We start from the raw sequence: 12,516 nt of genomic DNA, 5'->3' as shown, positions 1-12,516 counted from the left end.
TTGGTTTATTGACTGATACACACATTATTTTCTCCACAGAGAAAACAGGACTTTAGGAAATCAGGATACCCACCACTACTAACCTTCTTTCCACTATATTACACAAGTACATTTCCAAATATCTTAGCTTGCTTTCAGGCATATGTGTGTTAAATAATGTGAAGGCCATAGCAGTGATAAGGCCTACACTTTGGAAGCTTTGCAATCCAATCACATATTTAATTATTTCACAACGACAATTTAGCAGTTTAAATATTTTCAGAATGTTCACTGATATGTGGGATTGGAATCAAGCATGTGACATCACAGCACATATCAGAATGATTGGTTAAGAAGACATCAATTAATTAGACTAAGAAATGAATATGCTATTTTACGTGTCCCACAAAGGCTTTGCTCTATCCTAGCTGTCCTGTGTGTGTGTACACATGCAAATAGCTTTTCTATTCAGCCACTCCCTTTGATGTCGCCCTATTTGAGCAATATTGTGATGATTGTGTCACAGTGCTTAAAACGGAGCTCACAGCTTTCATATAGGGCCCATTACAGTTTTTCACTGTTGCTAAAACCCGTTTTTCAAAACAATAACGGCTTTCTCAAAACTGCACACAGAAAACTGAAAACCTCACACACTAAATGCTAAACCTGACACTCCCTTTGCAAGATGACTCTTTGCTATCAAATCTCTTAACTGTTCACAAAATGGAACTTGTGTTTTCATTTGGTACACACAGCCATATTTTCAAAACACACACACATACATTCATTTAGTACACACAACTCAGCATTTGCTGCACACTACCAAGCATTTACAGCACACAGAAATGCAAAATTGAAAACACAATCATCGAAACACACCATATGAATGACAATGACTCATTTCTCCTTTTGTAAAATGTATCAGTGTAGGCCTACATTTTTCATAGTCAAACATAAAACAGCAATACCGTTGTTCTCACAAACCATATTTACTATTTCAGTCTCCTGTTCCACCAAACAGTAGATTGTATTGACATAATATTGTATACAAAATGCTTACAGTTTTTCTCAATTGCTTACACTCATTTTTTGAAAGGATGCCTCGTTTTCTCAGAACTCTAAACACAAATCCCAAAACATCTAACAAAAAATGCAAAACCCTTTATATCTCCTGGAAAATTCTACTTTGCTTTAAAAAAATATTGAAAGTGTGTTTTTTTCCTCCACAGTGTGGTTCTCTTTCAGTCCTGCAAAATACAAATACTGTGAGCACACTATATTCTATTGATATGCAGTATTACAGTACACAAGGCAAACAGATTCCGTACTTGTTCTCCATCCTGAAGGTTCTAATGAAAAACCATGAAAACATGGTCTACCACAGCGGCCCAAATCTCATTAGAGATGACCATTCTCCTTCTTCTTTCTCCTCCTCCTCCTCCTTATTCACCTTGTCCTCATTCTCTTCCTCCTCCTTGTCCCCCTCTTCCTTCTCTCTGTCCTCCTACTCCTCAACCTCCTACTCCTCCTCCTTCTTGTCCTCCTCTTCCTCCTCCTCTCACTCTTACCCCTCTCCTTCTCTGGTTGTTGATCTTTTCAAAGTTTTCAATAGTTTACCAAACAAAACAGAGGCTCAAGACACTTTTATGGTGCAGTCCTCACTGCAAATTGGTCAAAAGACCTGAAAGTTTAGAGATTTGACTATTTGTGTCTTGCAGGTTGATGCTTTGAGATTTTACTTGAGAAATGTGTGCAACAACAGAACTTTGTGTACAGTGTTTTGACAACAACGTTATGTGTAATTGACATCAGTGTGTTCACAAGGAAAATCAGAGTCTAATGCAGATAAGGGAGTCTTAAGTATTTCCCACTTGGGGCGAGCGATTGATACATGACGTCAAGGTTGTGCAGATTGTGCAGATTTTTTGCTTTTTACTTCTTAACAATAGTGAAAAACTGTAAGTCCAATGAATCAGTTGAATTTAGCAATTGTGTGTTGGCATGACTGTTCACGACTAGGAGAAAATGTTGCCACTGGGTGTACTATTATGATTTATTAGGTGTGCTTCCATGTTAGACTGTAGCACAACACTATTCTTAAAGCAGTCATCTCAGGATCAGGTCCCAGATACAATTTTTACACTAATTACCAAAGCTCTGGCAGCGTTCCCTTCCAAGTCCCCGCTTCGGTCCCGGGTTTGTAGTCTGTGGAGGTTTATTTTCCCAAAATGGCATCAGCCTCCTAAACTCTCCGTGTGCGTTTGCTCTGCAAGCGACTCTCACTGCACGCATGACTCTCTCGGTGCCATAAACGATGGAACACTGCTTCTCGGAATGGCCTTCCACGACAGATTGCAGGAGAAATAAACCGCAGTCTACAAAAGCCCTTCGGAGGCTAATAACCACTACAATAGTGAGGCATGGTGGTATAGCCTTGGCCATAAATGCTGAAGCTTCGATTGAAAAAAGGGTAAAGCGTGCTGTAGATTAGGCGCGGGATGACATGAAAAACAGTTTTCTGATGAAGAGCAGTGCGCCAGCTTGTTATTGATTGTGGCCGCTGCCTGCAAACGACTCATTACACAAAATGTCTACCTCTTACCTGTGAAGGAGCAGGGGCGCTGTGGGCGTTTGACATCAGGAGGGAATAATTTATGACACAGAAAACTGGTAATCAATCCTCGTCCACCTTCAAATGTATTATTTTAATGTTGAGTAATACTCTGGGTGTGATGATTTGATTGTAGACAAACACCTTGATTTATCAGTCTATTAAGAAGTGTCTGAAAGCCTGCAGGGAAGGGAGTATATGTGTGTGTTTATGTGTGTGTGTGTGTGTGTGTGTGTGTCTGTGTGTGTGTGTGTGTGTGTGTGTGTGTGTGGTGTTTCACCTTAAAAAACACCTAGGGCAACTCATCTGTCAGAGTCTGAGGACAAGACAAGCCCAGTTCCAGGAAGTTGTTTAACGTAAACAACTTTTAAGCAATCAGTGAAAGCAAATGAAAGATAGGTCTAATCTAATTTCAGGCACTATCCTCCAATCACCCCATTCCATTCTCTTTTAATTACTAACTAGTGAAGCTCTTATTGGTACCGACCACTGAGGGGATGATGGTAGCCGACAGCAGCTGCCAGGAGACAGCCCTTTGAAGTCTTGGATGCAGAGGGAAAATGAGTTAGCAGGTGGGGTGAAAGTCATCCTAACTGGAAATGAAAGACTTGAGTCAGGGAAAAGGGCACCACTGAATCAATGCTCACTGTAGTGAGAAAAAGAGCTAGAGAGAAAGAGAAAGAGAGAGAGAGAGTAAAGGGAGAAGAAGAGTGACTGAGAGGAAGGTTGTTGTCTGGCGCAGGTCCAGGCCATTACTGTGGCGCAGATGAAAAATGGGGAGTTGAGGTGGCTTGGCCGAGGGAGCAAACGGCCCTGAGAGCGACCGGCCGCAGCAATCCCTCCTCGTAAAGGCTACTTGGCTTTGCCCCTCTGCCCAGCGGGAGCTCCAGGAGTCACATTCAATCCGAAATGTTCAGCAACTTCATTTGAGGAAAACGAGGATACTAATACTCACAGAGATGGCTGTATCTGATGTCACTGTGCCCAGTTACCCAAAGCTCAGGTTTGTTTACAGCTGTTTCTATTTCGGACTCCATAAGTCTTCCTTAGTTCCTTCTTATAAACTGTCTCTCGTAGATCCCTTTTCAGGCTCCTCTTGAGCACTCTTAGTACATAAAACTTTATGACTCATTTTCAAGTACAACTGTAAAAAATACGTTTTGTTTTGGAATACTTATTAATTTCTGCTCTTGTTGAATTTCTCCATATTGTGTGAAAACAACATTGTGCTTTGAAACATAATCTGCTTAAACAACAATGACAGCAACTGTAACCACAGCAAGTGAGCTGTAGAGATGCAGTATGGTCAGCCTGCACGTGGACTAAGCCTAAATCTCCGATGCTAACTGTATCGGTAAATGGTAACTGGACAACACCTGACCCAAATCTCAACAGGTGGATCCATTCCATCTAACAGGCTGTTAGTTGTTGCTGGGTTGCTGGGTTGATATCTCATTGCCTTTCAGTCTCCAGGTAACGATCACCTTGCTTGGGTTTCCAAGTTCATTTCGTGATCACTTGAGCTTGGACAGGAGAGGCTGCGGCTGACTCGGGTGACACAAGAGAGCATGGTGCAGACAGGATCTTTACTTTGAGCTTGGTGTCCCCAGTATGGATGTGCAGAGGAGGGGGCTAAGGTTTCCCGGGCAACTGCCTATCTGCCCTCCTCCAATCAAGTTGACCCCCCGAAGGAAATTTTAGTTTTTTCTAAATAGCATAACGGCTGCAGAATTTCATGTAGGCCTAGATAAAAAAAATTGCGCAATATGTGCACAGGGGGAGGGGGCGTGGCCTTCAAAATTCCTGTGCACGTCCCTAGTCCACAGTCACAGAAGAACTGTGAAATTGAACATATTCTGCTTGAAGGACAGGGCTTGAAAAACACCTTTATCTCATATAATTTGTATTTGTATGTCTTCAAATATTGGTGAATATTAGCACCAAAGTTATATCCATGGTCAATGATATATGCATAACATGTTAGTAAAATCGCTGACATACTGTATATACGTACAGACATAATAGTTATTTTAAAATATTACTTATTTCAATTAGTAACACACCCCACATGAGATATAGTTTTTGCTGCACCTACATAAAAAAAAAGTTTTTATAATTTATAATAATATAAGGGAACTTGACAGAATTTAAAATTGTATATCATACAATATAATATACAGTATATAATATACCATATTGCAAGTGGATGTAATGGGTGTAGAACTGTTTTCGTCTGAAATATATTTATTTTCTAATGTGATCTTATGTGGCATCATCCTTTTCTTTGGATGGTATTAACACGAACATCGGGTTGCCACAAATATCAATCCAAGACTATGCTTTTAAAGTTAAAAAACAAAGGATCACATCTCTGTTTTGCCAGAACCCTAGCCTCAATCTGTCACTCACTGGTTAATTCCGCCTCCAGTAAATTGATAGTTGTGTGTTTGGTTTGTGTCTCTTTCTACCTGATCCATCGCAGACGAACCAAGTCCTGACATGGACTGTGGAGCTTGTACATGTGCCAGTGTGCGTGGTTCCTGTTTGTTTGTTTACAGATTGGGCTTGTGTTGCTGTGACTCAGTTTCCAACCTCATCCTCTCGCCAGTAGTACCTCACCACAATAGGGCCAATGGCAGTCCAGCTCAGTCACACATAAAACGTGTTTTTTTTTTAGTCAAAGATGCATAACACATCAACAAAGTAATTTTATTTTTTTTGGCCACGCTCACTGGAAAGATGGAGAGCATGAGCGAGGCACGTGAGCATTGATTAATCAATAAGTACCCCGGGGCAAACACATCCAATGGATGAGAACAAATGAGACTGAAGTCTGGGGGGGTATTTTTTTCTACTCGCTGCAGCCAGACACACACTAGGGGCAAAAAAGGCACCGATGTGGAGCACGACCATGCAGGCACGTATGGTAGAGCACGGCATCAAGTTCCTGGCGAAAGAGAATGGAACTGTGGAAAACCCTGCCCTTCATCTATAAATGTTATTACTTAGATGTACAGCCCAATAATGCCCCTATGAAGCACAGAGGGAAGCACTCATTCTTCTTTATAGACTGTTATGTCAGGGCCAATCGATAAATTGACCCCTTCATCCCCCCCCCACTAATTTTCAACAGAAAGTCATAGAGAGGGCACAGTGCAGAGTTCATACCCTAATTAGCTTTAGCTATTAGCTACACACACAACCTCAGCAACTTGTGGCATTTCAAACAAGAAACAGACTCTCCCCTCCCTCTCGATCACTTTCCCTAATTTCCTAAATAATTAATATCAATTCATCTTCATTTGCTCAAATGTCTAGTATTATTAAGGTTCAACACGACTGAAGGAGACGGAGTGTGTGTGTGTTGGTGAGTGGAGTGTGTGTGTGTGTGTGTGTGTGTTGGTGAGGGGGGTGTGTAGTGTGTGTGTGTGTGTGTGTTGGTGAGGGGGGGGGTGGACTGTGTGTTGGTGATTGGGGTGTGGAGTGTGTGTGTGTGTTGGTGAGGGGGGTGTGTATTCTTTGTGTGTGTGTGTTGGTGAGTGGGGTGTGAAGTGTGTGTGTGTGTTGGTGAGGGGGGTGCGGAGTGTGTGTGTGTTGGTGAGGGGGGTGTCCATTGTGTGTTGGTGAGTGGGGTGTGGAGTGTGTAGAAGAGAGGAGGGCTTTGGCACTAGGAGGAGCTCCATTAAGGGCATCTCAGAGGAGGGGAAGATTGGATTAAGTGGCGCCGTGGCTAATTTAGTTTTTGAGGACAGAAGTTGGAAGTGGAGGGAAGGGAGGATGAAGGGGACTCTTCTGCCCTTCTCTCCTGCCATTTGATCTAATTACCTGGGCCTGACGTCCTGATGTCCACCGCTTCCTCAAGGTGAACGTCTCCCTCTCCTTGAAGACTTATTTTAAAAAAAACACAACATGTCTACTGTCATCTCAATTTCCACTTCATAGTGATCTGTACCTGGCAGTTTTATTTGTAGCCACAACCGCTCCCCCCCCCCCACCCCACCCCGCAGGTGTTCAACGTCTCTTGCAGGTAGTGAAGTGTGTCTTTGCATCCCACACATTACAGAGCGCATTGCGACAGGCGCTGGGAACAGACAGGAGAATCCCTGAACAGAGACTGACTGACTGACACATGATTTGGCTGATCAAGTCTCCTCTGCCTTGTTGTGTCATTCACAGGCACCACTGCCAAATATGGCCTACGCTGCAAAGCCTGCAAGATGAGCATCCACCACAAATGTGTGCATGGTGTTGGTGGAACGCAGAGATGCGTGGGGAAACTGGTAAGGCTTGTGTAAATGTGTGAATTTTATGTGTGTGGATTTAAATGTTGAAAAATGTATGTCATGTTGTGATAGTACTATGAAATTAGGAGAAAACCATGAATTAGCTTACAGTATTTCTCTGTTCCTAAAAAACATTTTTTTCAAAGCATGCCTCGGTTTCTCTTAGCTCTAAACACAAATCCCAAAACCACTCACACAAAATGCAAAACCCTTTATATCTCCTGCAAAAGGCCACTTTGGTTTCAAAACACTATTATGTCACCTCAAAAGGGCATTTTGTTTTCAAACAACAAACACAGACCATTATTTGAGTAGACATTCTAAGCATTGATTGAACACTGATGTGCTCAATGGAAAACACTACTATGAAATGGGAAAATACTAGTATGAAGGCCTTATCAGGAGTATTATGCCTTTTCATCTCCAGTGTTACTGTACGCTTTCTCCTGTTGTAAAATATTGTAACTGTATAATGTTTTAACTCAAATATAAAACAACTCACAAACAGTTACGACTTACAGTAAAGATTTATTTTTTCTTTCAAAAGTGCTGTAGCCTTTACATCAGAGCAAACACAACCAAATGTGTAGATGATTTACACAGAACAAACAATAGGATATTGATACAGTCAACAAAAAAAGAAAGAAAAATGTAAAATAAAAAAGGACAAAAAAACTAGACCGCATCCTGTTCTTACTCAAGAACAATATCGACAATTGTTGTGTTGTGAAACATCTGAAAATACAGTAACATTTGATTGGATTACAATACAGTACAGTCATTTTTCAGTGCTTATAGGACGTAATCAGTTGTGGAAACGTATATGACTTACTTGTACATAGTCGTATCATACTGTAATTGTTCAGAGTTTCTGTCAAAAGGCACCCTGTACACCTGCTTCATTCTCGAGGTATTCTGCCTAAGAACATGGTCCTATGTGGCTAGGCTCACTGTATTGATGTTTAGGAATATGTCTTGGTCATCAATGGTTGCACTTTGTATTTGTTTATAATTTTACAAATACAGTACAATGTAAAATATTCTAAATACAAGAATACTATGCTCCTGATAAGGCATTCAAACTAGTGTTTTACGTACTGTCATAGTAGTGTTTCTTACCCATTCTCTCTTCTGAATGTCAGGAGAATCGGTGCAACTGAGAAGCGGCTTATGTTTGGTTGAACCCTCTGGCCAGCCTTACCAGCCTCCTGCATGGTCAAACCCATGTTGACCACATGTTTGAACACATTGGCCTGAATCTCATCAGAGATACAGTAATGGCTCTCCGTCTTGCTCTTCCTCTTCATCATTTTCCTCCTCCTCCTCCTCCTCCTCTTACTCTCACTCCTCTGCCTCTCTGATCACCACTCACTTCATTGTTGCCATAAATTGTTCTCCAAACTAGGAGCTAAAGTTTTGATTTCAAATTGCACATCATTCATTATCATTCATCACTAGCACGTCTACAGTAAACCAGCTTGGTGTAGCACACAGGTTAAGTTTGGGACCCTTCGTTACTGGGTGGTGCTTTATCAAGGCCATTTCTTTTTTTAAAGGGAATCTTTCTCTCTTTCTCTCTCTCTCTTCATTCTCTATCTCTCTCTCTCTCTCTCTCTCTCTGGCTCATCTGAGTGGTACAGGCCCTGAGTCAGTTTTTCCAACTGGTTATTTTTTAGCCATTAGCTGAAGCGTGGTGCACATCCCATCCCATGTGTGTGATTCATCTCTCCGTGTGTGCTTCCCCAGTCTGTCCGCGCGCAGGGAGTGTGAGCACGCATTTTAATCAAAAGGCATGGTGGGTAGGGGGATGATGTCAGACGCTTCCGAGACATAGCCGTCATTTCGCAGTCTTCCACCAGCACCGGCACCTGGGGGCGAGAAAGGGTGGGTGGGTTTGGGACAGGGAACGTGGGGGGGGGGGGGGCTGTTGGGAGGGTGAGAGGATCGGCAGTCACGACAACACCGGGTTCTTTACATAACCCACGCAGAGAGAGAATGGGGATGAATAGGGTGGGTGGGCGTGTGGGTGGAATGGGGTTTGTGTATGTTGGTATCAATGTGTTTGTTTGTGTGTGTGTGTGTGTGTGTGTGGGGGGGGGGGGGTGTTGTTGGGGAGGGGGAACAAAGTGAGCAACTCTTGTCATGTGGAGCCCCCACAGTCGAGCTTTCCCATCCCGGCTCCTCCCTGCATAGATGCTGTGTGTGTGTGTGTGTGTGTGTGTGTGTGTGTGTGTGTGTGTGTGTGTGTGTGTGTGTGTGTGTGTGTGTGTGTGTGTGTGTGTGTGTGTGTGTGTGTGTGTGTGTGTGTGTGTGTGTGTGTGTGTGTGTGTGTGTGTGTGTCTGGGGAATGGCGGAGTAGTGCAGAGTGAGCTTCCCGAGGAGCGGGCGCTTCTCCATGTGGGCGAAACAGGATGTTTAAGGGAAATGTCTTCCTGTTCCCCCCTTCGGTTTTTCCACAACTGGAGCCGTGAGCTGAAGATGGGCTTTTCAGGGATGCTCTCATCTTTCAGGAGTGGAAAACGGGGTCGCGGGGTCGAGGGTTAAAAGAGAAGTATTCCCCTCGGACCCCAGCGCTAATTTAGGGTTTCTCCTAGCTTGGTAGCCTTTTTTTGAGTCTGCTTTATTTCCTTTGGCATGGATCACTATGTTACAAATACTTTCCTACATTTCCCCAAGTTTTATATAAACCAGACTTGTCCATGTTATCAATGGATCACGACGTGTCTTGGAAGGCAAAACCTTTTCAGTTTTATTACTTTCTACTCACCTACAAGTCTGAATACGCTTGAGTAACAATATATGGGAAGGTCAGCTGATGTTAAAACATGGCACCCATTTGTATCGAACATAAATCCAACATTCAGACAGTCACAACAAACAAGCTGTGTGGTATGTTCCTTCTCAGTGGACCTGTATTTTATAGTTCTCCACCGGGCCTTGTATGGTTGCCCAGTCCCAGAAAGTTCTGCTTGGCAATGGGCCGTGCGCAGAATCATTCCCCCTCTCCGTGTGGGATGGTACAACACCGCACACCGAGCAGGATTTGTGGCAGACAAACAAATGTCAAAGTTTCCTACCCATATGTCTGCTAGCGCTGAACGTCAGCTGTCCTAACCCTAATGTCGTGCGGTTTACAGTAGCCGTGAGATGTTTATAATGGCTTTGAGTGGACACAAAGAACCACAACCAAATCCATGCTCTCAGGGGCCTGTGTATTTCAAGCAACCAGATGCACCCATGAATAAATATGTCTTCTTTAACCTTTTCCCTGAATGAACTTGCATGTGAAATGTGACATTACGCGGGACTCGAGAGGTGCTTCTGCAACTTGAGTGGGGCTTATTTTAGCCCTGTTCATTTGAGGTCGCAGCCAATGAGAGATTAATCAAAACAAATTAGTGATGCTGATTGCTCAGCCCTCTCCTTTAACTAAACAAAACATAAACAAAGCAGTTAATGGTAATTGTGGTTGTACCTCGCTGTGGGTTTGTGCAAATGAACATCTGCGCCAAACTATTTTGTGGCGTCTTCTGTTGAGCAGTTTTATTCATTTAAGTTGCTTTTCATTTTATTTAAGATGCATAATTAGCAGCACCTGCACACACCTGTGGTCTCTGGAAGAGTGTGTCTAAATTTCAATGACATATTTATATGACCGTAACATTGAAAATTGCAAAAAGAAGAGGTTGAAGGTCCATTAGAAGAATAAGATTATCTTGAAAAGGTGAGCATTCCTGACGTCAGTGGAAAAAGCCCAGGAAAGAGCATAAGTCAGTTTGATAGAGTCTGTGCGATTTGTATATAGACTCATCAACATGAAGAAACTCATGCTGCTCTCTCCCACAGTTGTAGAGGGGGGGGGGCAGCTCCTGTTGTGTTACTGATCCTCTGTCACTTTCCCCCTCATCTCTCTCTTTCTCCGTTTCTCCCTCTCTCTCTCCCTCATCTCTCTCTTTCTCCATTTCTCCCTCTCTCTCTCTCTCTCTCCCTCTCTCTCTCTCTCTCCAGCCAAAGGGCTTCCGGCGCTACAACAGCTCCCCTCTCCTTGTGGAGCAGTTTGGCTGCATCAAAGAGGTGATGCCCATTGGTGAGTAAGTGGGTATTCAGCCATAAAGAACCCGGTGACCAGGGGCATGTTTCACAGTTCTCTCTGAATGAATCTGGCTCTTTTGTTCTGCTCTCTCACACGGCAGCCTGTGGCAGTAAAGTGGACCCGGTGTACGAGGCCCTGCGCTTCGGAACTTCCCTGGCCGCGAGAGCCAAGAGGACCAGCGGTTCAGAGTCCCCACCGACACACTCAGTAAGAAAACTCCCATTGATCGATACTGTCGTCAGTGGCAGGCCTTGGCAGTTTCCCTTTGTGACAGGCTTGTTTTCAAATGTCACTACAGTCGCTAAGGCAGTGAGAGTTTCTGACGTCACTCCTTTCTCCCTTCTCCCGACAGAGATGTGTGGTATAGTGTTTGTGAGGCTGCCTGTGTTTATTTGTGTGTTTATGTAAAATAAAAAAGTGTGTGTGTGTGTGTGTGTGTGTGTGTGTGTATAAGAGAGAGGCTGGGTGAGCAAGAGAGAGAAAGAGAAAGATAGAGAAGAAGAGATAGATATAGGGAATGGGTCCTGGCACTAAGCCACGAGAGGCCAAGGAGTGACGAATGGCCACAGGGAATGTTTATCTGTCATAGAAGTGCAGATTTTCTGGGCAATAATCAATCACATGTCCATAATACACTTGAATGGCGGCTCAGGGGAGGGTTTACTGTGGACGCGGCTGACAGCAAAGATCGGATTGATTTTCTGTGACAAACAACACACAGCTCCTACAATGTGAAATCCTACTCATGTGTCATATGATGAATAGAGAAGTATGAAATACGAGGGGCATAATTGGAGATGAAGACTATTGATCAGCAGAGTGATGCAGTTGTTACTAGCCATTTGCCGTTTTAAGACCAGCACGACTGACGAAGAAGGCGCACATGGTGAAAAGAGTAGGAGCCTTGACGCGTGTGATGACGGTTTTCATCAACTCGAGCAAACAAACAAACATGCCGGCACTGTTTACAAAGACTGACGAACACAGTAGACAAACAAAGCCACAAACATGTGGCGCACAATGGTACTGACTCACTAATCCAGAAACCCAACTGGAAAAATAGGTTCATTTTCTCTATTCAAATCGTCTAGCTTGTTTAGCTTGTGTATAAAATGGTGCCAAATCAGTCTGTTCTTCCAGTGGTTAAACTCAGGTCCAGATACGGCAGATGGCGAACAGCAGATATCGCCGCTCACTACAGCACAAATGTGACCAATAAAGGACAAAACCAGCGAGGATGATGAAGATGGTACACATCGGGGCCAGAGGGGAGATTTACGCCCCTGAAACATGAAATCGGTCTGGTTTAAAGCCTCAGTAAAGGCAGATAACGCCCGTCGTAAACAGTACAGGAGATGTAAACATACTGCTCGTACTCCTCTTTTAATATCCGGTGCCTGTTGTTGCCTCCAGTTGGTGAACTTGGTGGGCCATTTGTGGTTTTTCAAGTGTCATTGTTTGGCTCGCCATGATACTTGGTGCTTCTTAATCATTCATGGGGCTCAGTGTGGTGTCCAGGGGTCTTGCAGAGAAGATCAATGTGGAGGCTT

At 43.5% G+C, this 12,516-nt stretch overlaps 1 protein-coding gene across 1 annotated transcript in view; it reads left to right on the top strand.

Annotated features, from left to right (window-relative positions):
• The window catches only part of stac (SH3 and cysteine rich domain), a gene marked incomplete at both ends in the record, with an annotated part of 28,551 nt that overhangs the window by 9,312 nt on the left and 6,723 nt on the right, over positions 1-12,516 (top strand). The window contains 3 exons of the mRNA XM_080849857.1: positions 6,767-6,870; positions 10,882-10,960; positions 11,067-11,173. Of these exons, the coding sequence (XP_080705983.1) occupies positions 6,767-6,870; positions 10,882-10,960; positions 11,067-11,173 (290 nt within the window). The remainder of the gene's footprint in view (positions 1-6,766; positions 6,871-10,881; positions 10,961-11,066; positions 11,174-12,516) is intronic.

Source organism: Sprattus sprattus, assembly GCF_963457725.1.
Source record: "Sprattus sprattus genome assembly, chromosome: 13".
NCBI lineage: Eukaryota > Metazoa > Chordata > Actinopteri > Clupeiformes > Clupeidae > Sprattus > Sprattus sprattus.
Note: the sequence above shows the minus strand (reverse complement) of the source record. Positions and strands in the feature narration are given on the sequence as shown.